This window comes from Herpailurus yagouaroundi, unplaced genomic scaffold (assembly GCF_014898765.1).
Source record: "Herpailurus yagouaroundi ecotype Mexico unplaced genomic scaffold, PumYag 139, whole genome shotgun sequence".
Classification (NCBI taxonomy): domain Eukaryota; kingdom Metazoa; phylum Chordata; class Mammalia; order Carnivora; family Felidae; genus Herpailurus; species Herpailurus yagouaroundi.
The window spans coordinates 8,394,532-8,419,531 of NW_024412394.1; the positions used below are offsets into that span (position 1 = coordinate 8,394,532).

Sequence of the window (25,000 nt, forward strand, 5' to 3'; positions counted from 1 at the left end):
GGGCGCGGGGCGGCGGCGCGGGGCGCGTGCAGCAGCAGGCGCGCGCTCTTGCGCGGAGGGGCGCTGGCCAGCTCCTCCAGCAGCCGCCGCTTCACCTCGCGCCGCCGCTGCCGCGCCTCCTCCTTCTTGCGTTCCAGCGCCTCCTCCTGCCGCCGCTGCTCCAGCTTCGCCTGGCCGCGGGAGCTCTTCTCGAACCAGAGCCGCAGCGTCTTGGCCAGCAGGCGCTGGCGCCGGTACCACAGAGCCGTGAGCATCTGCGGCTGTCCCTGAGGAGCGCGCTGCGGCGGGACGGGGTCCTCGCCCGAGGCCATGGACCGCAGCGTCCGGCCGCGCCTCAGCGGCGGGTCCTGCTTCTGGCCCCTGACCGCCAGGAGGGAGCTTCTGAGCAGCTTCAGGTCCCCCTCGGGGTTATCGTTGAGCACATAGTCCTTGCACTGGTAACAGAACACGTACAGATCTCGGACCTCCATAGCTAGCGGGTGCCCAGTCTCCTCAAAGTGTTTAAGGGCGTGATCCTCGATGTAGCGGCCGCAGGCCACGTGGGAGCACTTGAGACAAGCCCACACCGACTCGGTGGTGGCGCACTCCTTGCAGCACCACTTCTGCGGGTTCAGGATGGAGTGGTCCTGGGCGAGCCGCAACCGCCCGACATGTTTGCATCTATCCATGTCTTATAGAAGGCTCCAGTCTTTCAACCTGGCACGACAGAGCCCCAGAAAAGAGAGAGAGAGAGCTTTCAGCAAAATCTTTTCCTAGAAAAAGGCTTGCAACCGCCGTTTTCAACTCAATGCTCACTAGTTTTCAATTCAAAATTGGTTCCTTTGGAAGGAAGTTAAGAAATAAAATACTGTCTTGGGGGGAGGGCTTGGCACTAAGTCGAATCTTTACATTTTCTAAGCTTGTATAAATTCCCGAATATCAGCTAATTTTTACGTGAGGCTGATTTGTATTCCTCAGGTAATGTCATTACCCTTAGTTCATTCACATTGCACCCAACTAGCCACCAGGGGAAAGAAACTTGTATTCTGAACCATCTCTGAACTGATCATGTCCTCTGTATCTTGTACTGATTAAGATCCTAGTTGTATGCACAAAGGGACAGGAGAGGAGAGACATAATGTTTCAAATACCAGTGAGAGATGAAGACCCTCAAATGTAAAGGCAATCTTAGGTCAGTTTCAATGTATTTCAAAATTGAGGTAACAGGACAGGTAAAGGTAAGAAAGTCCTCTACAGTACAAGGTGCCATTTTTCTTTAAAAGATTTTTAATGTTTATTTTTGAGAGAGAGAGAAACAGAGTGCGAGCAGGGGAGGGGCAGAGAGCGAGGGAGACACAGAATCTGAAGCAGGCTCCAGGCTCTGAGCTGTCAGCACAGAGCCTGACATGAAGCTTGAACTCATGAACCTTGAGATCATGACCTAAGCTGAAGTTGGATGCATAACTGACTTAGCCACCCAGGTGTCCCTAAGGTGCCATTTGTCTTTTCTTGGGTCCAAAGAACCTGGCTAAGGAGACAGTCTGTGAGTCTGAATCTAAATAACTGGTTTTTTTTTTTTTGTAGTAGGCTCTACACCCAGCAAGGTTCTCAAACTCACAACCCCTAGATCAAGAGTCGCATGCTCTACCGACTGATCCAGCAAGGCACCCCAATCTAAATAACATTTTATATGTCCACTATGGTCTGAATGTTTGTGTAACCCCCATTCATGTGCTAAAATGCCCCTTGCCCAAGGTGATGGTATTAGAAGGCAGGGCCTTTGGGAGATGATCAGGTCATGAATGGGTTGACCCTCATGGAATGAACCTTCACGAATGGGATTTTAGTGTCCTTATAAAACAGTTCCCTCACCCCTCACCCATGTGAGGACACAGTGAAAAGCCGTGAATCAGGAAGTCCTTACCAGACATGGAATCTGGTGCCATGATCTTGGGACATCCCAGCCTTCAAACTAAGAGAAACATTTGCTGTTTATAAGCCACCGAGTCATGGTATTTTTGTTATAGCAACCCTGAGGGACTAAGACAATGTGAAAAGAACATGTACATCTTGTAGAAACGGTGGGAAAACTTTTACTTTCGTTACTAAAAGTATATGTAAATGCCGAATTAGATCTCTTAGGACAAGTGATGGAGTGGCTACTGGTTTAACCAAACTACCAAGCAAAAAGAAAAAAAAAAAAAAAAAAAAAAAAAGCAAATCTTCCAGATGATATACATGAAAATGCTTTTTAAAATAGTGGCAACATAGGGGCGCCTGGGTGGCGCAGTCGGTTAAGCGTCCGACTTCAGCCAGGTCACGATCTCATGGTCTATGAGTTCGAGCCCCGCGTCAGGCTCTGGGCTGATGGCTCAGAGTCTGGAGCCTGTTTCCGATTCTGTGTCTCCCTCTCTCTCTGCCCCTCCCCTGCTCATGCTCTGTCTCTATGTCCCAAAAATAAATAAATATTGAAAAAAAAATTTTTTTAAATAAATAAATAAATAAATAAATAAATAAATAAATAAAATAGTGGCAACATGTTGAGCTTTTTTTCTTCTTCTTCCTGTCTTCCTAACATTGCTTCTTCCATATTGGTCTTCTGAGAAACCTAATGGGCAATTTCTCTAAGGAAAAGAGGCTAGACAATTAATTTAAAAGAAAACTCTTTATTCTTTGGAACCTTGACAATTTTTTTTTCCTTGCCAGTACCAATATTTAAATTTCCTAAAGGTATTTCCTCCTATAAACTTCCTTCAACCCCATTTCTTCTACACCTTCATTTCTGTGAGCAAATGAAGTTGCATGATTATGGAGTCACCCAGAGAAGTTTTAAATCCAGTAAATTCTGAGTAGTTCCTTTAATTGGTTTCCAGATGCCCTTTTTGGCCTTGTCCTATTGCTAAAACCTACAACTAGATACCACAGGACCAAATGAGAGATCCTTCCTATTTTTTATTGCCCATTCCAGATTGGCAAAGGCCATGTCCCTAGATAAGAAACCCTTAAATCATACAAAGGAAAGCAACCTAGGTGATCTTCAATCAAGTCAGATCATGCTTTTCCTTTGAGTTCTTTCAGGATTTAGGTTCTCCTACATTATTTTTCTAATTATTGATTTGTTTTACTAAGTGCCCTGTAAGTCTCTGGATGTATTTCCTAACTAGATATAATCTTCTTCGGTGAGAAGATCATGTGTTATATTTCTTTTTTCACCCCTTTATAGCTTCACAACTTGTGGGTGCTCAACTCTTAGTGGTCAGAGGTGTTCTGTCAGACTTACCTTCCCACACAGTCCAGAATGGCACTGAATTAACCATTTCTTTTTACTTTTTGTAGGGCACAGCCAAATTAAAACGTACATATATTAAAAAGATGAGATGGTAAATAAATGAATTTTCTTTTTGCTATTTATTACCAACCAAAAGTTGAAGTTGAGTATGCATGGTGCTTGCAACCAATTACTGGGGACACAAAAGAAAGTCAATAATTACAGAGCGAAGGGGGAAGCAAAATCAAGAGACTGGCAGCTCTCAAGTTCCTCACTTAATATTTTTCAAAATGTAGTTTCTGAGCCATTACCAGCATCAGAATTCCCTAGGATACTTGTTATTTGTACAGATTTCTGGTCACAGCTCCAAACCTAATGAATCAGAATCTGGGGAGGGGTCTCAAGTCTCCATTTAAAATAAGGCCTACAGAGGACTCGCTTGTGCATTAAAACCTCAGAACCACTGCACTAATCCAGTAAATGATAGGGATGAAGATGTCCTCATGGAAATCAAAGAAAGAATTTTCTTTCTCGACATCTTCTACTTCGACCAATATTAATTATCCAATAGAACTTCCAGCAATAATGGAAATATAATTTATCTGTGCTGCTTAATACTGTATTAACTGGCCACCTGTGCCTATTGAGTACTTGCAATGTGGCTAGTGAGAATGAGGGACTGAACCTTTAGTTTTATTTAATTTTAATTAATTTAACTTTTAAAGGTTTATTTATTTATTTTGAGAGAGAGAGAGAGAGCAGAAGAGGGGCAGACAGAGGGAGAGACTCTCAAGCAGGCTCTGTGCTGTCTGCACATCTCAAGCAGGCTCTGTGCTGTCTGCACAGAGCCTGATATGTGGCTCAAACCCACAAACCTAGAGATCATGACCTGAGACGAAATCAAGAATCTAACACTTAGCCAACTAAGCCACCCAGGTGCTCCTCATTTTGATTAATTTAAATTTAAATAACCATATATGGGTAGTGGCTGCAATACTGGATAGCACAGACTTAAATACACCAGGACATATAAATCTTTAGCTCACTCGGCTTTTCTTTTTGTTTTCTTTCCTTTGAAAGATTCAGTACTCACTGAATCGTATCTGAATAGCCTCTTCTTATGACTCAAAACCTGGCAAATCCCCATTTTAGCCAACAGGAGCCTTGATGTGTCTTCAGGAATTTAATTGCTACAGAGATCTTATCACATGAAACTCAGCACAGCTTTAAATCCTACAAAGAGAATATCTCTGTGAACAGGAAGCCAGCAACACAACACTCGGAACAGTGATGCCTTGCAAAATCAAGGCCTATGCTGAACAGCCAAAAGCCCAAATAGAAAAACACCAAAGAACCATTCCACACCCTCTCCGTGAAGAGCTGTCAAATGGAAAGGGCACTCTGGAAATTCTTTCTTCCGATTTCATTTTCTGATCTATAAATCTGCTGATCACGCACATCCTTTCCTGCACAGCCCTTTCCCCATTACAAATCTGTCGTGGCAACTCACTAACCTGCCATATGGCAGAGTAAATCCATTCAGGAAAACACAGGGCTACCTTGTACCTCACCACACTGAGTTAAGCTAGGCAGACTAGCTTCTCTGGGGAAAAAACATATCATGAAATGGAAACCACCCAAAAGTGACACAAAAGAAAAAAGCCACTTTAACCAACATACAAAATAAAGAATAAAGAGAACACAATCCAGGTATACTCCGTTCAAGAGAGGCAAGGTTTAACATACCTCTCATACATACTCTGATTAAGAACCAGACCTAACACCCATAAGTGTAAAGAATTCTATTTTACATTTTGCTGATATGTACACCTTTTCCTTCATAATTCCCAAAGGCCATAATAGTCCTAACACTTCCACTTAAAACCTACATCACCCAGTGTGACAGACACCCAACATCCCAGAGCTAAACTTGCAGTGTAACTGGCAAAGAATAAGATGTGCCTTAACAGTTCTCCATTGATAAGGAGATGAGCAACTTTAAATGAATGTCCTACACACCCTGGATTGATCTACACATGGGGTAAATAAACTTGACAAAATATTATTGCTTCCTTAATTACCATAGTTTTATTTTAAAAATATGAATCAACTCGACTACAAGACATAATCACTATTTAAAAGCATCCCACTATAGTTAATGCCACTAAATATTAAATTAGAAGAAGGTAATGAAATCTTCAACTCATGCCTTTGTTCTGAACTAGGAACTTCTAGATTTATCCCATTCTTTTTTTTTTTTTTTAAGTCTCTGTATGAGATGACTGAACATTACAATCATCTTTCAAAAATCTATAGCTTAAAAATACGATTGTCTTTTAATTGGGGCATTCCAATTGTTCTCTTGTAGCAAATTTCTTAGCTGATCCTAAACGTGTTAACTACATCACCAGAGTAAAACTTCTGCAGGGAAGGCAGGGGGAATCAACAAAAACCAAATAGGAAAAAAATAATCTCCTTTGGAGAGAATCCCATTTCTTCTCTCTCCCTCATCATAGTGATTTCTTCTCAGTTCTTAACTAAGGACAGTGGAATAATCCTGCCTGGTCTTAGTGAGACCAAGTGGCATAAATTCCAGCTTCAGAGAGAGTAGACACTATGGTAACATGCTGACAGCCTTCATTTACATAAAAGAATACTAATTACGTGGTATCATCAACATCTGCGATTCTGCTCACTGCCATATGCGACAGCACAGGGTATTTTAACCCTTCAACTTACTAAATGTACCCTAAATTGCATGTACCACAAAACTCGCAAAGACTGCTTGAAAAGACACGGTGAATACATTTTTCTAAATAAGTACTGGAAATGAATTTTATTTTCAGCTAACATTTTATTTCCAAAAGATATGGGAAAATATAATTTAATACCAATATACAATTAAGGAGAAGGTGAAGGTACAGTTAATAACCCCAAAGGGAAGAACGCTACATTCTAGAGTATTATGCAGGGCTCTAACAGGCTGTATTATAAGCACAATGAAACTAGCCTTTTGCATTTTTAGATTACGGCTACAGTAAGACAGAAACAATAAAAATACAAAATAAGAAAAAAAGTAGGAGAAGAGCCTGAGAGGGATGACATTGGTGAGAGTGCTCAGAAGTCCTTTGCTAAGGCAGTGTATGTGTGAGGAGGGTGCTGAATGGGTGGAGTGTCCCCACTCCTTGCTGCTCCCTTCCTCCCGCCCCTCCCTCTGGGTTCCCATCCTCCCTGAATATGGGGGTGACCGGAGAGGAGGAGGGTAACCTATAGGTCAGAGCACTGCTCGGAGACTCCTAGAGAGGCTGAATTCTCTTGAGAGGGCTTCAGAAGCACTGACTAAATGTGTTCTGACCTCTGACCTGAGGACAGGGCTGACTACTGAAGCAGTGACTCTGAGCCACGGGCAATGGCATACTCATACGCTGGGTGTGCCAAGCCTTGTGAGCTGTGTTCCCGCTCACCTGGTGTCAGTAGTCAAGTACCGGTGTTCAGGAATGACTGTCTAATTGTTGGTGACAGCAGATTTAGGTTACGCCCATGTGTCTCTCTCACTTGTGTTAGGCCTTGCCTTCTTCAGTAAAAAAGGAGTAGGGTTCACGTAGGAAGCTGGGCCAGGCCCATGACCCTGCTCTGCCCACGGCAGGGGCCGTACCTGTGGCCCAGCAGGGACAATGACAAGGGCAGCACAACCAGCACGGAAAAAATGCTCTGCTCTGTACCAAATACCAACCTCTCTGACCACAGTAAGAGCTGGAATTGGGTTTAAGCCCTTTGTACCTTCAGTCTCTGCCGTCTTTTGTTCACCTTTCTCTCCAGGTACACATATGCCCAAGTCTCTCCTGTCTAGACAGAGGAGAGGCATACAGACACTTTCTCCTCCGCCTACTTTATTTCTGGCAAGATCATGTGCAGCTGCATCTTCCCTCACAGTTCACTCTTCAACACATCCATTGCATGGAAACTATTTTCTCAAAGGTCATTAGTAATTTCCTTATAGCGAAGTTCATTAGCCTGAATTTTAGGCTACTGTTCTTCTCTGGTTTTCTTCCTATGTCTGTAATTATACCTTCCCTGTTTTTGTGTGTCTCTCTTCCTGGAAATGTAGGCTTTCCTCAAGGTTCTGTCTTTGGCTCTCTTCTCAGTGATTTCATCTATTTCTAGAATGTTGAGTATCATTTCTGTACAAGAGGATATATTTTATTTTGTTTTTTTTTAATTTTTAGAGAGAAAGAACGAAAGTGGAGGACTGGGGCAGGGGGAGAGAGAGAGAATCTTAAGCAGGCTCCACACTCAGCACGGGGCCTGATACAGGGCTCGATCCCACAACCTTGGAATCATGGCCTGAGTAGAAATCAAGAGTTGTACGTTCAACTGACTGACCCACCCAGGCGCCCCAAGATAATGTATTTTAATTTTCACAAATACTTCTTAAAAAGCACTTTATTCAGATAGTTTACATACCATAAAATCCACTCATTTAAAGCATACAACTCCACAATTTTTAGTATTTTCAGAGTCCCGCAAGAACTTCTGAATATAAAATCCATTTCATTGCAGAGTCTCAGTCTCAGGTTGGATTTTCAGTCGGATGCTTGCATTATGTATACGACTATTAATAGTATCTGCAAGACGAAGCTATTGAACATGTTTTGTGCTTTTTTGTTTGCTTAGTAGCCATGATGATCAGGCACTGAGATATATACAGTTTCATGCAGGTCTCCAGGTGATCAAGATACATAAGATGACTGATAGGGGGTTATGGAGATGCCATCTGTGGAACAAAGCTAAGCTAGCTGGCCTTCAAGGGATCTGACCTTTTGATTGATTAACCTAATACTCTTGCCAAAGAGGTCTGTGCCTAAAACTTATTAACACCTTGTCGAGGAGGAGAGTAGACTGGGGAAAGGTGGCCAAAAAAGAGTGCTCACAAGAAATTCTGAATCCACGTGGAAAACACACACACACACACACACACACACACACACACACACACACACACACTGTTAGAAATGTCACCTGTGACTCTGCAGAGAAATGGTAGCCAAGAGTAGAGGATAACTAGGTTTGCTGTATAAACATGAAACACAGCTTTACTGTAATTTATGCTGCTGCCCGATCAAAGGGGCCTATTTGCTACAACCTGGTGTAAATGTTTTAGCATTGTCTCCCTGACAAGCTAGTGTTGAAGCAAGGTCCAAACTAAAGGCTCCCTCTTCTACTCCACTGCAATATGGAAAATCTCTGACACTGAGAATCAGGGTTAACCTTTCAAAAATTTGACCCCAGGAATTGTGGTTTGTCCCTGCAGTATGCCTCTAAAACAGTATGCTCTCCACAGCAGCCAGTCAGTCGTCAACAACGTATACATATGTCAAAGTCTGTATGTGTGCCAAAACTTCTTGAATTGTGTGCTTTAAGTATGTGAGGTTAACTGTATGTAAATTACACCTTAGTAGAGCTGTTAAAAATTACACAAACGCACACCCAGCGAACAATTTACCCCTAATGAATAGATGGAGGCAGCAGCTTCTTATACTACTAGGTGAAAACTGACAGGAAACTTTATCAGGAATGGTTAACACCAGTAACACCTGACTCCACTGATCAGCTTTACACTAAAAGCAGGAGAGTCAGACACTACATGCTTCCCTGATAGGATGTAATAAAGGGCTCACAGCAGCATCACCTATGAAGTACTCTGGCTGAAAGACCTGAATCTGAGTCCAGTGAAGCATTTAGATCTAACTACTAGGGTATGAGAAATGTGGGTGACAGAACATGCTACCACAAGGCTGCAATTAGCCAGATTACCACATCAGAGTGTGGCAAATGCTATGGGCTCAATGATCTGTAGTCTTTAATAAATAAATGACACGAGGAAAAAGGGGGTGGGGATGGATCTGCTATGGATTATACAAAACCTAGAGACTTATCAACCGCATTCAATGTGTGCCTCAAATGTATCTATTTTTTAATTTTAAAAAAATGTTTATTTATTTTTGAGAGACAGACTGTGAGCAGGGGAGGAGCAGAGAGAGAGGGAGACACAGAATCTGAAGGAGGCTCCAGGCTCTGAGCTGTCAGCACAGAGCCCCACTCGGGGCTTGAACACATGAGCAAGGAAGTCATAACCTGAGCTGAAGTCAGACGCTTAACTGACTGAACCACCCAGGCGCCCCTGTGTGGCTCATATTTAAATCTTGATTTGAACAAACCAACTATAAAAAGACAGTTTGCAGATAACTGGGAAAAAATGTTTTAAAATATTGTATGCCTCTAGCTATTTTCACTATTTTTTTAACAGTTTCATTGAGATATAAGTGACATACAACAAACTATACATATTTAAAGTATACAATTTGGTACGTTTTGGCATATAGTATATACTTATAAAATCACCACAATCAAAAGACTGAACACACCCATCACTCCCCAGATTTCTTTCTGCCTCTTTGTAATCCTTCCCTCTCTACCACCCGAAGTCCACAGCTGGAGAAATTTGAACACAAAGTATTAGAAAACATTAAATAACTATTTTGTGTGACAGTGATACAGTGGTTATACCTTTTCAGTCTTTGTATGTTAGAAATATCTCAAGTATTTATAGGTGAAATATTATGATGTGTGGAATTTGCTTTAAACTATTCTGGGGGGAGTGGCAGGAAGATAGATGAAACACTGTCAAAACAATCATACTTGTTGAAGCTGGTTGATGGGTACATAGAGCTCATTATACTATTCTGTTTATTTTAGGATATGCTTACAAAGTTCCACAAAAATTTTTTAAGACAAAAAAGTAAAGAATATATTCTCTGATAGCAAAAGAATATCACAAATTAGACAATCTGTGAGAACCTTTCACTCTCTATCATCATTTTACCATCACATCTAGTTTTACTGTGAAACACACCCTCCCACCCGAAACGAACGCACCAAATCAAAAAAGCAGTTCTCGGCAGTGTTAGTCACAGAAGATGGCTGGCAAAATACCCTTTGGTCTGGGCCTCAAATATACCCTTCAGGCTCAGGTGGCAACTTCTTTGCTGGCCCCCAAAGTTTCTTTCAAATACTTCTGCCCACAAAAACTTCCTGAGTACCTTTGTCTTTGGGGGTCACAAAGCCACTTTAATCAGTCTGTTGAAATGCTCTTGCTTGGTCTAAAGCTTCTCTCTGAACTTCTTCCCTTATTGGAAAAGAAAAATCCCTCATTTGGTCAAGTTCTGCTCCTCCCTCACTAACTCTGATCATCTAGGTGTCAAGGAGCCCATCCTGTACCTTCCTAAGTCTCCCTGTGGTCTCAGCAAACAAGAGCATAGACCTCTGACCCCACAGGCGGACACACGTTACTCCCAGTCCACATGTTTGGCAAAGCAACATTTGGCCACATGGATCCGATCCAATATACACAAACCTCAACCAACAGGTTGTTTTCCAGTTGAGACTTTGGGATAGGTCTTCTCCGAGAAACGATGTTATAAATAGCACTTGGTCCAGTTAAAGCCCATCGTGTATCTATAGCACAGTACTAGAATACTAGCGCCACCACGAAGCTAACTATCAAATGTATTATTTTGAGAAAATTGATTCAAAGTTTCAACTTGAAATGCCAAGAATTACTCTCCCAGCTGCAGCCCTGGCAGTGAAATTGTGAAATCTCCCTCCTCCCACTTCCCCACATGGCTGAAGAGGGCTTTCCACACATGGTCATTTGTATGGAAGACACATATATACGTTACGAACTGCCTGTAGAGGAAAAAAGGGAACAATTTCTGTGAATGGAAAATAAATCTGACTAGAATTTACAAATGGATTGTGAGGATTAGATGCCTGTGTTGGTTATTTCAGTGGCTGTTTCAAGAAATGGGAACCTCCTCTTCCTAATGTCCTGTTTCTTAAAATGATAGCAGTATATTTAGTTCCGGGCCTCCCCCATCAATACACCAAAGCACATCTTTTAGGATAAAGGCCCATCATATTTTGCATGAGTGGAGACACAATTTTTAAGCACTTTATTTCAAGAGCACAGAAGAAGACAAATGTCTAGAAAGAAGGATCAAATACAAAGGGGTATTTGTTACATACACACAAAAGGAGAAAAACTGGAAGCTACAAAGAACACTCAGGCGCTTTAATAGAGAACAGATTAAATAAATTATAAATTGGCCCTAAAACAGAAACCATCAGTTGTTTTTTGTTTTGCTTCGTTTTATAAAGAGGCAGACCTATTTGCACAACAATTCAAAATACAGTATGTGAAAAAAACAAAGGGGCAGAATGGTGTATATAATATACCATCATGACTGTTCAAAAAAAAAAAAAAAACAACAACTATACACACACAACCTCCCTCTCTCTCTTACATGCATTGAGGTTAAACAAGAAGCTGGTAACATCGCATACCCTGTGGTGGCAATCTGGGGGTGGAGATGGAGAGGACACTCATTCATCAACCTTTGATCCTTCTGGGAAAAAGAAATCATGTGTTATCTATTTTTAAAAAGGATATGGCACTGAGGAGACTGTTTCAACAGTGTTAAAAATTCAGGCATCAGCAAGATGACTGAAGATAAGCACAGAGCATACATGGTTTATTATGTTTTCATTAGAAAAGAAGATTCAGAGATAGGCAGCCAGATGATATTTATGGTGCATGGAAAACCTAAGGAATTATATTTTAGTAGCACTAATCATTGCACAGGGAACCCCCCTCACTCTTCTCCATAAGCTTATGACCAGCGAAGTGTAGACCTCTTCCGTGTACTGCAGAGTGGCAATATAGCAGAGCCTCCGTCGGTCAAGTGTCAATCATTTGAAATTCCATATCAGCCAAAGTACCAAGGTAATTTCTACTCTACTTCCCCAGGGGCCACTACCAAAAATTGTCCATAGAAGTGATTTCCGTGGGCAGACTCCTTTCCTTTCCCAACTCTCAGGAGACATTCCCTTCCTTCATGGGACAGCTCCTCACATTATTCCAGTTTACTGGTCAGCAAACTAGATCTCTCAACACCCAACCAACCTCACTGAAGGAGAGTGAGTATGAGTGCACATGTGCTAGGGGGTGGTGAAGGCAACTGGCTGAACGGTGGAGGACCCTCCTCCATACTATTCCAAGTACAAAAGGCACACTAAAAGCCTCAGTTTCTTGGTCTGTAGCAATAATATCTACTTCAAGGAGATGTTCTTGAGGGAGGCTCAAATGGGATGGCCATGTAACTGCACTCTGAAAGTGCGTGCCTCTAAGCAAAGTACTGGCTGACTTGGCCACATGGTCACCTATCCCTGAAAACATTTATTTTTGTCTCCACAGGGCCTAAAATCAGGCTGGCTAATTGAGCAGTTTACAGTAACTGTCTGATCTTGATTTTATCCAGATAGTTTCATTTAATAAGGCATTCATAATAAAATACTCTTAAAAAATTAGATGATTTTTATATTAAAAATGAGAAAAATCACTCTTTTTCCCAAGCAAACTAAAGTTTTTTTCTAATATTATCTATTTTTCTTAGGTTTAAGACCTTTAATAGCAAAGCAATGCACGGAAAATAAAAGTCCAATTAAGATGTTAAAACAAACCCATGGCACTATAAAATGCAGTTGGATGAAAGAAGCAGAATCAGTCTCTGCTTTCTCTCCAGTGGGGGTATGCCCATTGAATATTTACAGGTCCCACAGAATGTGCTGCATGGCAAAAATATAAAAGAGGCCTTCTTTCAACTAAGGCATAGAAGGCTTTTCAAAGACATGAACTGTGCATGAACCCTCATCTCTCGTATAAGAATAAAGCAGAAGTGCTTCTGGGAACTTAACTATAGTAAGCAGACACAAGAGGAAAGAGCGCCGGTGCACACCCCGGCAATGAACTTCATGTAGTTTAAATCCCACAAACCCCAGCCACCTCTGCTCCTGTCTTAAAGACACCAACCCTCCTGCCCTGCCAGGGAGTTCCACACCTTTTGGAATAAGACACTGACATCCCCCATTAAAGGCAAATAAAGAATCTTATGAGTGAAACACACAAAGCCAATCAATGGCTAACAACTAAGTGCAGATTAATTTACCATAGCAGGAAGTAGAAAGCAGAGCTCTGAGGGACAGGGTGCTGTGTAGGTAAGCATAGTGAGGAAGAAACTAAAGAGGGAGAGAAAGTCTGAATCTGCTTGAGACCCCACAGAAGGAAGACTTGAGCCCAAAGGGGGTAATGGACACCAAGGAAAGAGGTCCCTGAAACAAAATATGAGAACACACAAAAAATAAGCTTCACAGTTTTGTAAGTTTTTCCAGCAACACTCCCATGATGCCTGTGGTAACTGTGCTGAACATTGTAGATAACCACCAAATTATATCAGTGTGGCATAATGAAACAAGGACTGTATGCAACTCCTCAGCTTTTAATATGTACGAATAATTAGAAAAGTAATTACTCTAAAGTTAAATCTTTTATTTCTTCTGAACATGTGTTGTCTGAACCCAACTTCTCAGTAAATTTCAGTATGTTATTTTTAAGTTAATGGTCACTAACAGGCTATATAGCTTAGGGTAGATAAAGTCCCCATCAAATCACCTAACTAATCACCTACCTCAACTACAGCAAACTTATCAAAAACATATACATCATCACTATACCTACCACTCATAAAAGAACTTACCAGAGCTAGTAAGAACTAAACTGCTTTGAAGGAACTATCAATAAAAAATGTCTAATACTGGCAGAAACAAAATAATAAATGTTACATATTCTACGAGACCAACCAACAAACCTCTAAGAAACCATTTAATGCCTTACTAATTCTAATTAGAATCCAGCTTATGAATTTGCTGTAAGGAAAATGCCTCATAAAAGTATTCCAGATACAGCCTGGACCTTAATAGAAAGGAGGACAGGACCGTTAAGGTATTGATGTCATTGAGTGGGTTCATGAAATAAGGAAGTTTGGGGGTGTCTTGGTGGCTCAGTCAGTTGAGCATCTGACTCTTGATTTCAGCTCAGGTCATGATCCCAGGATCTCACTCGGGATCAAGCCCCACATCAGGCTCCGTGCTGAGTGTGGAGCCTGCTAATGATTCTCTCTCCCTCTACCTCTGCTCCTCCCCTGCATGTGTGCTCGCTCGCGCGCTCTCTCTCTCTCTCTCTCAAATTAAAAAACAAGGGCATCGGGGTGGCTCAGTTGGTTAAGCATCTGACTCTTGGTTTCCACTCAGGTCATGATCTCATGGTTTCTGAGTTCAAGCCCTGTGTTGGGCTCTGTGCTGCTGGTGTGGAGCCTGCTTGGGATTCTCTCTCTCTCCCTCCTCTCTCTCTCTGCCCCTCCCCTAGTCTTTCTCTCTCAAAATAAATAAACTTAAAAAATATTTCTCTTAAATTAAACTAAATCACGAAACAAAGGAAATAAGGAACTTCGTGTTCTCACATGGTAACAGGATCAAGTCTCCAAAATAGTAGATATGGATTTATCTTCTAAGATTGAAATTAGAAAAGAAAAAAAACAGTAGTAAACACAATAACCCATCTGTTAAAAATACCAAAACCCTGAGGTCTGAGTGACTACAGAGTTCTAGGGTCCCCAAACCCAATTAAAGTGACCCAGGTATAACCTCAGAGAGCCAGGAAGAATATGTCCTTGACATATGAGCCTGTGCCTGACCACAGACTGGAAACCACAGGTAAGAGAGGGCGGGAATCCTCAGAGTAATAAGGAGACAGTACTCTTTCTACATGGCTTAAGGCAAGCCCCCAATTTGTAAGTACAACTACTTGAGCCTGGTGGTGTCACATAAGGGCCAGATACCATTAGTCACTAAAACCATTCAGCAAACTCCCTTTGCATTAATTTCTTGAACAGAAAACTAAAATTGATTTTCCATGTAGCTTGCCTTCAGGGAGAGAATGTAATAACCACCAAGTTCAAGTACTAGCATGCTTAACAGTGGTATTTCTCATTATAAATGAATCTTCACTCTAATTATTTTGACCACATGAGTCAGTTCCTAAGAAACTGGGCATCCTATCATGTTCTCACAAAATTGAGATTCTGAACCTTCAGAGTTAACGTCTAGAACCTAGTTATGACTTCACCAAGGTAATGCCACCTGGGAGGGCGAGAAGCTAGCTATCCGCAATATCAGGGGTAGGTCTCTATTTAGGATCTCTCTAAGTAGAACACAGTTGGACAAATTTTGGCTAGGGCCACATACTTTTCAGTATTTTTATAATTAACTTGCATTATAAATAATTAAACTATCAGGGCAACTGGGTGGCTCAGTCGCTGGAGCGTCGGACTTCAGCTCAGGTCATGATCTCATGGTCCGTGAGTTCGAGCCCCACGTCGGGTTTTGTGCTGACAGCTCAGAGCCTGGAGCCTGCTTCGGATTTTGTGTCTCCCTCTCTCTCTCAGCCCCTCCCTGCATTCTGTCTCTGTCTCTCCCTCTCTCTCTTCCTCAAAAATAAATATTAAAAAAAAATTTTTAATAAAAAAATAAATAAATAAACTATCATTTATTGGACACTACTATATCCAGGCACTGCCTTTTTTGTTGTTTTTTGAGAGAGAGAGAGAGTGTGCACATTCTTGTGCATACAAGTAGGGAAGGGGCAGAGAGAGGGAGGGAGAGAATCCCAAGCGGGCTCCACACTCAGTGCAAAGCCCAAAGCAGGGCTCAATCTCATGACCTTGAGATCATGACCTGAGCTGAAATCAAGAATCAGATGTTTAACCAACTGAGCCACCCCGGCGCCCCCCCCCCCCCCCAGGCACTGTTCTAAAACCTAATGCACATCATTGATTCTTTCTGACAACTGATTTTAAACTCATTTTTAAAAGAATAAAGAGGCTCAGAGAGGTAAAGAAACCTATCCAAGGTCACACTGCTGGTACATGGTTCAGCTGTGAGACAGATTTGAAAGCTGGCTTTAAAAAAAATTTTTTTTAACGTTTATTTATTTTTGAGACAGAGAGAGACAGAGCATGAACGGGGGAGGGTCAGAGAGAGGGAGACAAAGAATCGGAAACAGGCTCCAGGCTCCGAGCTGTCAGCACAGAGCCCGACGCGGGGCTCGAACTCACGGACCGTGAGATCGTGACCTGAGCCGAAGTCGGCCGCTCAACCAACTGAGCCACCCAGGCGCCCCTGAAAGCTGGCTTTTAACCAAATGTGACTGACTACTGTCAGAACTTAAGATTAGCTCATTGTTTTAGTCTGCATTTGCTTAGTTACTAGCCCAAGGTTGAACGTCTTTTCAAACGATTAACCATTTTGTTTTCTCTTTTGTGAATTGACAAAACATACAATCACCACAGCACTCACATAAGAACTTTTCAGAACCAGTAAGAACTAAATTGCTTTCAAAGTGCTATCAACAGAAATATATCCAATATTGGCAGAAACAAAGTAATAGGCATTACATATTCTAAGAGATCAACTAACCTTTGCCATTTTTTGGATTGGATTGTTTGTCTTTTCTTTATAAAATGATTAGAGTTCTTTATATATTCTGGACACAAGACCTCTGCTGACTAGATGTATTGTAAATATCCTCTCTCAGTCTGCTTCTTGTCTTTTAAGGTATCTTTTGTAGTGAATACGATGTAGTTACTGCAATCATATGATGAAATTTAGGATTTTATGCTTTATGAAATCCTTTCTTTTAAAAAAAATTTTTTTTTAACGTTTATTTATTTTTGATACGGTGACAGAGTGCGAGGAGGGGAAGGGCAGACAGAGAGGGAGACACAGAATCTGAAGCAGGCTCCAGGCTCCGAGCTGTCAGCACAGAGCCTGACTCGAGACTCAAACTCACGAACCACCAGATCATGACCTGAGCCGAAGCCGGATGCTTAACTGACTGAGCCACCCAGCTGCCCCAATTTATGAAATCCTTTCTTAACTCAAGGTAGTAAAGATAGTCTTTTTATAATATCTTCTAAAAGTTTAAAAATTTTACACTTTGGTTCTTAAAATGGATCTGAATTTATTTTCTTATTCTGTTCGGTTGGCCTATCTGACTAGTCTCCCTTTTCATGATCACACTGTTCTGATTACTACAGAGACAAGTTCTACAAATTTTGCCATTCTATACTGTCCTTCTTCAACAATTATTTTTCAGTGTAGCCTTAGATCAGCCATTTTTGCCTCTTTACCAATACGAACTTTAGAGTAAGCTAATGAAATTATTAAAACAAATCCTTTTGAGTTTTTTATTGGTATTGCATTGAATTAAAACCTTATTTGGGGAAAAGTAACCTCTTTACGATAGTGACTCTTTCCATCCACAAACATGGTATCACTCTGTTTATTCAGGTCTTTCAATATGTTTCCTCCACAAGACTTACATATATATGTATTTTTTTAATTTTAGAAAGAGAGAGAGAGAGAGAGAGCGCACAAGCAGGGGGGAGGGGTAGAAGGAGAGAGAGAATCTTAAGCAGGCTCTGTGGTCGGCACAGAGCCCTATGTGGGGCTCAAACGTATGACCCCAGGATCATTACCTGTCTCAACTGACTGAGTTACCTAGGAGCCCCAAGACTTACATATTTCTTATTTATATATTTCCTGGAGGGGTACCTGGGTGGCAGTGTCAGTTGAGCACCTGACTGTTGATTTTGGCTCATGATCTAACAGTTGTGAGATCAAGCCCTGCATTGAGCTCTGCCCTGGGCATGGAGCCGGTTTAAGATTCTCTCTCTCCTTCTGCCCCTCCTCCACTCAAACTCTCTCATTCTTTCTCTCAATAAGAAAAAAAATCTTAGATATTTCCTGGATCTTTATGGCTATGTGAATGGGATCTTTTTAAAAATATACATTTACTAAGTAGTGATTGCTCGTGTATACAAATGTGACTTTCATATTAGGTTGAATCCTATGAAACTACTGATAAGTAATTATTTTTACCAAAAAAAATATTTCATATGGTTCAACCAAAAAAATTGCTGAACTCTGTTCTCAGCTCCAATACTTGGTCAGTTCTCTTGAATTTTCTATGAATAATCACATCTTTTTCAAATATAGATAGCTTTGTTCTTTCTTTTCTATCTGTATCTTTTATTTCTTTTCCTTGTGTTCTGGCATTCACCAGGAACTCCAGTTCACTACTAAATAGTAGGATGATAGTGGGCACCATAGCCTGTTCCTAACTTTAGAGGGAACGGATCCACAGTTTTAGTATTAAGTAGGATAGTTATCAAAAGGGGTTGCAGTTAACTTTGGGTTATGGAAGTTCTCTTTTATTTCTAGTTTGGTAAAAAGAAAATTTTAATCAGACTACATATTAAATTCCATCTAATATTTTCTTCTGAACTTAATTAAGAAAATTATATGACCATGCCCCCTTAAAAATTAATATAGTGGATCATGTCAGTGGTGGATTTTCTGCTATTGAACCATCGTTCCATACAGTGATAAAAAAAAAACAAACAAAAAACATTTGGTCATAATGTTTTGTATTTTGATGATACATTCAATTTGCTAATAGTTCATTTATAATTTTCACATCCATATTCTTAAGTGTGATTAGTCTTTCATTTTCTTCTATCATGTCTCTGTTTTTGTAACAAAATTACACTAACCTCAAAAAATGAGATGGGCAGTTTTCCCTCTCTATCTCTTCTCTGAAAGTTTAATTCTTCCACAGTTTATCTGTCCCACGAAGTTCTAGTAAAACTTACCTGTACAGCTGTCTCTTCTAGGTTCTCTTCTTTAGGATTGTTTTCATGGTGGATGGTGCTAAGTTAAAAGTGAGACCCACAGATCCTCCCAGTGATCACAGGTCTTCAAGCTTTGGGAATGTCTGTCTTGGGAATCCAGTGTCTACCTTAACCTCTATAGAAATTCCTTGTTGGTTTATATTTTCAAAGTATTCAAGTAAATAGTAAATTCATGATAGAAAGGGTAACAATAGTGGGGCACCTGGGTGGCTCAGTCGGTTGAGCGTCCGACTTCGGCTCGGGTCATGATCTTTGGGTTTGTGAGTTCGAGCCCTGCGTCGGGCTCTGTGCTGACAGCTCAGAGCCTGGAGCCTGTTTCAGATTCTGTGTCTCCCTCTCTCTCTGCCTCTCCCCTGCCTGCACTGTCTTTCTCCCTCTCAAAAATAAATAATTAAAAAAAAATTTTAAAGAAAGGGAAATAGTGAAGTAAACAGAAAAGATCTGCAAGCAATTAATATTTTTGAAAGGAGTATGCAGCACCACTGCCAGCTAGCCAGGAGAATCTGAAACGCTGGTGCTACTTCTGCAAGCTGACTGACCTTCAGAGTATGACAAGAAACTACAAACAAAATTACCTACATTAGGGCTACAAAAAGTGATGCTACTTTTTTGAAATCAACTGAACACTTCCCTTCACCACTAGCCCTCCTGAGCTTCTAAATCCATGCTTAACATCAACCATTGCTCCTGATTAAACAGCAACAAAAACCCACAACTACCACCTTTAACAGGTTGCCATTACCTGTATGATAAAGTCCAAGTCCCTTAGCCAGACCTTTATAAGACCTTTATTGTATTTCAAACAATCTGACCCCAAAGTAGATTCTAATATCTCCTACCCTTTCTTGGCATGTAAACAACCAGTCAGACTGGTCTACTCACCGTTTACTCAAAATGCTGAGAATACTCATTTCCTTGGAACGCTATCTTGTCTCCTCTATATTTAGGCTTTTCCTGGCCACTTCACTGCACACGGAATCTCCCCCTTAAAGCCTCAAAGAGTGCCTCATTGCTCACAGCCTCAGTTGTTTACCTAGTTTCCTAACCATACTCCAAGCCCCTTAGGCAAAGGCTGTGCCACTCTTTACCACTCCTTACCCACGGCTCTGCATTTAGAGAAGAACTAAGAAGTTGATCCCAAATCTTTCCTGGGCACTTTTTACTCAGGTTAGTTGCCAGTCTTACTTTTTAATCCTGGGTGGAGCTCCACCACTTTAATAGGTAATTTGAATGGGTTTGTATTAAGCAGAGACTATCATCTGCTGAAATTCTGTGACGACTGCTCACATCACTGATTCTTCCCCAGTTCCAGTTCCTTTGCAGGACACTTTACAGGACTTTTCTAGCTACATATGTATGTACTGGTAAATGCCTAGGTCCTAGTATAACCAAAACTGGGTATGTGCAGGCAATAAAGTCAAGTGTTTAAAAAGAATTGGCTTTCTAGATGGTCCACACACATGGTGTGCTTCTTACAAAGAGAGAGAACAAGCACAGTAAGAGTGACATTTTATTTCATTTTATCCTATTTTATTTTATTTAATGTTTATTTATTTTTGAGAGAAAGAGAGACAGCATGTGCGTGAATAGGGGAGGGGCAGAAAGAGAGGGAGACAGAGAATCCAAAGTGGGATCTTCACTGGCCGTAGAGAGCCTCTACACAGGGCCCGAACCACAAACCGCAAGATCATGACCTGAGCTGAAGGCGGGCGCTTAACCAACTGAGCCACCCAGGCGCCTCAAGAATGACATTTTTGATGGTTCCCAACAAAGTGACATATTTGAAAGAAGTTAGTTTCTTTCAACTAGAAACTCACTGTTATTACCAGGGGCTGTGCTATTCAGATACTAGCTTCCATAAAAGGGCATTTTTGGTGACAAATACTTGATCACTAAAAATTAGTCAATAATATTTACTGATAGTTCACCTATGATGTATCAAGAAGTATGCTTTTGGCACAGAAACCAGTGAAAATAGGATTGGCAACATTATAAAATATCAATGAACTCAGATGATTGACTACTCTGTTGTCTTAAAACAGTAGAAAAAACATAGTTCAATATTTTATTCTTTTGTGATTAAAGATCATGTGGTATTTCTAGTTACCTTTTCTGCCGCTCCCTTTTTTGGGGGTGGGGGATTTGCCTTTGAGTTGAATTCTAGTTAATGAAAAATTCAGATCTATTTTTAGGGAAGTAAATTTTTGTTGTTTATTGAATATAAAATGTTTCTTCATTAATTCTCACAGTTGAAATAAAAATTAATAACTTAGGAGTTATAATAGGTGATAAATGTTTAAGCACTGACATGCAACATTGCTCTAAAGGTTCTTCCACACTCTAATAATATAAGGTTTTGGAAAGTGACTCCAGTTTGAAACGTGAAAAAAAGTACAAAAAATTCCACATGAGGGGTACCTGGGGGGCTCAGTTGGTTAAGCATCCAACCTTGGCTGGGGTCATGATCTCGGGGCTTTGGAGTTTGAGGCCCCACCCCTCGGTCTTTCCCTGGCTTGTGTGCATGCACACACTCTCTTTCTCTTTCTCTCTCTCAAAACTAAATAAACATTAGGGGTGCCTGGGTGGCTCAGTCAACTAAGTGTCCAACTTCAGCTCAGGTCACAATCTTGTGGTTCATGGGTTCTAGCCCTGCATCAGGCTCTGTGCTGACAGCTCAGAGCCTGGGGCCTGCTTCAGATTCTGTGTCTCCCTCTCTCTCTGCCCTCTCCCAATTATACTCTCTCTCTCTCTCTCTCAAAAATAAAGAAAACATTAAAATTTTTTTTAAATAAACAAACATTAAAAAAAAAATTCCACATGAAAACCACAGCTCTCTAGCTCTATTGGTATGATTGAGAGTCTCCTTACAACCTGCCATACATCACAGGTGAGAATACGGGCTCAAATAAGGCAGATGTGGACAAGATTATTACAGTATAGATTTAAGGAAAATGGAAGAAATAGTAGCAAGATTTCTATATGCTACAAGGGGCCAAGTGATAAAGAGTGGCTGACAGTTCATCTGGAAAACCCCATTTATTAACCTGACCCAGACTATTCAGTATCTGCTTTCAATGGTGTTGGCAATGTCTCCTCAAAAGCTATTGTAGAATTCTGCCCTCTTCACAAAACATTGCCAATGATGCTAAAATGAGGCAGAACTGGAAGACTGTGTTGAATATATTAGCAGGTCTACTAGCATATCAACAAACAGTGCTTTAAAGTCAAATGCTCACATATCTGAATAGCTAAAAATATTTAAATTTTTTTTTTCAACATTTATTTATTTTTGGGACAGAGAGAGACAGAGCATGAACGGGGGAGGGGCAGAGAGAGAGGGAGACACAGAATCCGAAACAGGCTCCAGGCTCTGAGCTGTCAGCCCAGAGCCCGACGCGGGGCTCGAACTCACGGACCGCGAGATCGTGACCTGGCTGAAGTCGGACACTTAACCGACTGCGCCACCCAGGTGCCCCTGAATAGCTAAAAATATTTAAACACGCATGCCCATCACTAGGAAGAAATCAATGTGGGCAACTAAAGGAAATGGGTCCTACCTTATTTTTTTTAAGTTTATTTATTTTAAGAGAGAGAAAGAAAGAGAGAGCACACGCATGTGCATGAGTGTAAGAAGGGCAGAGACAAAGGGGCGGGGAGAGAGAGAGAGAATCTCAAGAAAGGCTCTGCGCTAGCTAGATGTGGAGCTCAATCTCATGACTGTGAAATCATGACCTGATCCGAAATCAAGGGTCAGATGCTTAACTGACTGAGCCACCCAGGTGCCCCAAAATGTGCCCTATCTTAGGTCTTCATGGGTTTCTGTAGTATAGAGCATTCTTGGGTTTTCCGTGTCCTTGAGATAGATATCTGACCCTATGATTCTCAAGTTTATAACTACCCACTTCATTCCTAAGACTCTCCTACTTTACCTCACTCTAACATAACATCAAATACTGTGTAAGAGGGCTCTCATGCTGTTGAGAAACTGTGAATAATGGTTATACAATAATATCAGTAGAAATAAAGGTACGTGAAGTATCAAATATTATTCACAACTTCTCTAGGCCTAAAACAGCAAGATACTATTATTCCCATTTGATATATGAGGAACCTGAGGCTTTCTTAAATGTTAAATATTACATAACTTTCGTAAGAACACACAGAAAAGAATTCAGCCAGGATTCAAAAGTAGTACTGCCTATCTTCAAGTTTTGTACTTCACTGTATTCAAGATAGAGGAAGGAAAAAAGTGAATGTAATAGTAATAATAGGGAGAGAGTGGCAAGAGAAAATGGTGGTGATTCTTGGGGAGATGCACCATCCCAAGACCAAACCACTGCTAAAGTCTTTGATCTCAGTCTTTACCCACCAACAAAGGTGCAATCCTTAGGTTGGAGAACACAGCTTTACTATGGGGTTGCTTTGTCTTACACTTAGTTGGTATCTCCCAGGGTGGCAAAGGCCTACCAATACCTTACGGATGAGCTGATGAATACATGGAAGGAAACAAATACACATTTAGCATGCAAGATAGGTTTTAGCCAGCTCAAAGTAATGCTTCTGCCATTAACATGTCCATTACAAGATTCTGGGGCGTCTGGGTGGCTCGTTGGTTGAATATCCGGCTCCTGATTCGGGCTCAGGTCATGATCTCACAGTTTGTGGGATCAAGCCTTGCATCGGGCTCCACGTTCACAGAGCAGAGCCTGCTTGGGATTCTCTCTCTCCTTCTGTCTCTGCCCCTCCCCCACTTGCAATCTCTCGCTCAAAAATAAATAAACTTAAGAAACATGTCCACTACAAGATTCTGAAATGCAGTCATGGGAGCCAACTTGATTGCAATTTTAGTTTTGCTAGGTTACTCATGTGTGGAAAATGGAAGGCAGTGGGATGTACAGACAACTGCTGTTTTAAGAACCTGAGAATACAATTTAACAAAACGTAGGCAAAGAAAAGTTTATGAAATGATACAAACTGAATGGGTAAAAAGGAAGTTAACAAAAGTAGACAGAGGAAGTGGCAGGCAGCTAAAAAAGAAGGTTTTTTGGCTCAGAGAGAACACTCTCTTCACAAACCAGAAACCAAAAGACCTGAAATAAGACACAAATAGGAATAGGAAATTTTTCCTATAAAAACAAACAAAACCAGGGGCGCCTGGGTGGCTCAGTCGGTTGCACGTCCGACTTCAGCTCAGGTCACGATCTCGCGGTCCGTGAGTTCGAGCCCCGCGTCGGGCTCTGGGCTGATGGCTCAGAGCCCGGAGCCTGCTTCTGATTCTGTGTCTCCCTCTCTCTCTGCCCCTTCCCCGTTCATGCTCTGTCTCTCTCTGTCTCAAAAATAAATAAACGTTAAAAAAAAATTAAAAAAACAAAACAAAACAAAACAAAACAAAACCATTTCTATTCTCTGATCTCCTTATTTCCATGAGTAGTAGCACCATCACTTTCCCATTTATCCAAGAAGGAAAAGTTCTCTCTCATCAAGGACTCCTTCTTTTTCTTTACCTTCTATGGACCCACACCAAGCCAAACACCTGTATCTTAATAATTCTCCCTTCATGATGGAAAATAATTTCTACTCAATCTTACCCAAAAGGTCCTTTCCATAAGTAAGTGCTTCAAAATGTCCATAGCATCGTACTATTTTCTGCTTAACATTTAAGACTTAACCACCTGGCCCCTACTGTCCTCTCCAACTATTTCTGGGTATCTCTGTAAGCTCCGCAAAATGTAGACAAACTAAATTACCCATTGTCTGCCTCCCAGACACACTAAACACACCCTTGCCTTCTCACCTTTGCTCATACTATCCCCTTCTAGGAAGGGCCCCTACACTCCCATCTGCTCATTCATTTGTTCAGTAAATAATTTGAATAACTCTTAGGTATTCTGTTGGCCCTGGAAATATTAAACAAAAGGTACAGCCCTTGCCTTCAAGGAGCTTACCATCCAATTGGAGCTTTCTCCAATTTTAGGTTCAAGATTTACATACTTATGGGGCACCCGGGTGGCTCAGCCAGTTAAGTGTCTAACTTCGGCTCGGGTCATAA

The 25,000-nt window shown here is 41.2% G+C and overlaps 1 protein-coding gene across 1 annotated transcript in view; it reads right to left on the minus strand.

Annotated features, from left to right (window-relative positions):
• Positions 1-25,000, minus strand: part of USP49 (ubiquitin specific peptidase 49) — an 82,795-nt gene that overhangs the window by 11,835 nt on the left and 45,960 nt on the right. Inside the window, exon 3 of the mRNA XM_040473122.1 lies at positions 5-696. Coding sequence (XP_040329056.1) covers positions 5-668 — 664 coding nt within the window. The 5' untranslated portion in view covers positions 669-696. The remainder of the gene's footprint in view (positions 1-4; positions 697-25,000) is intronic.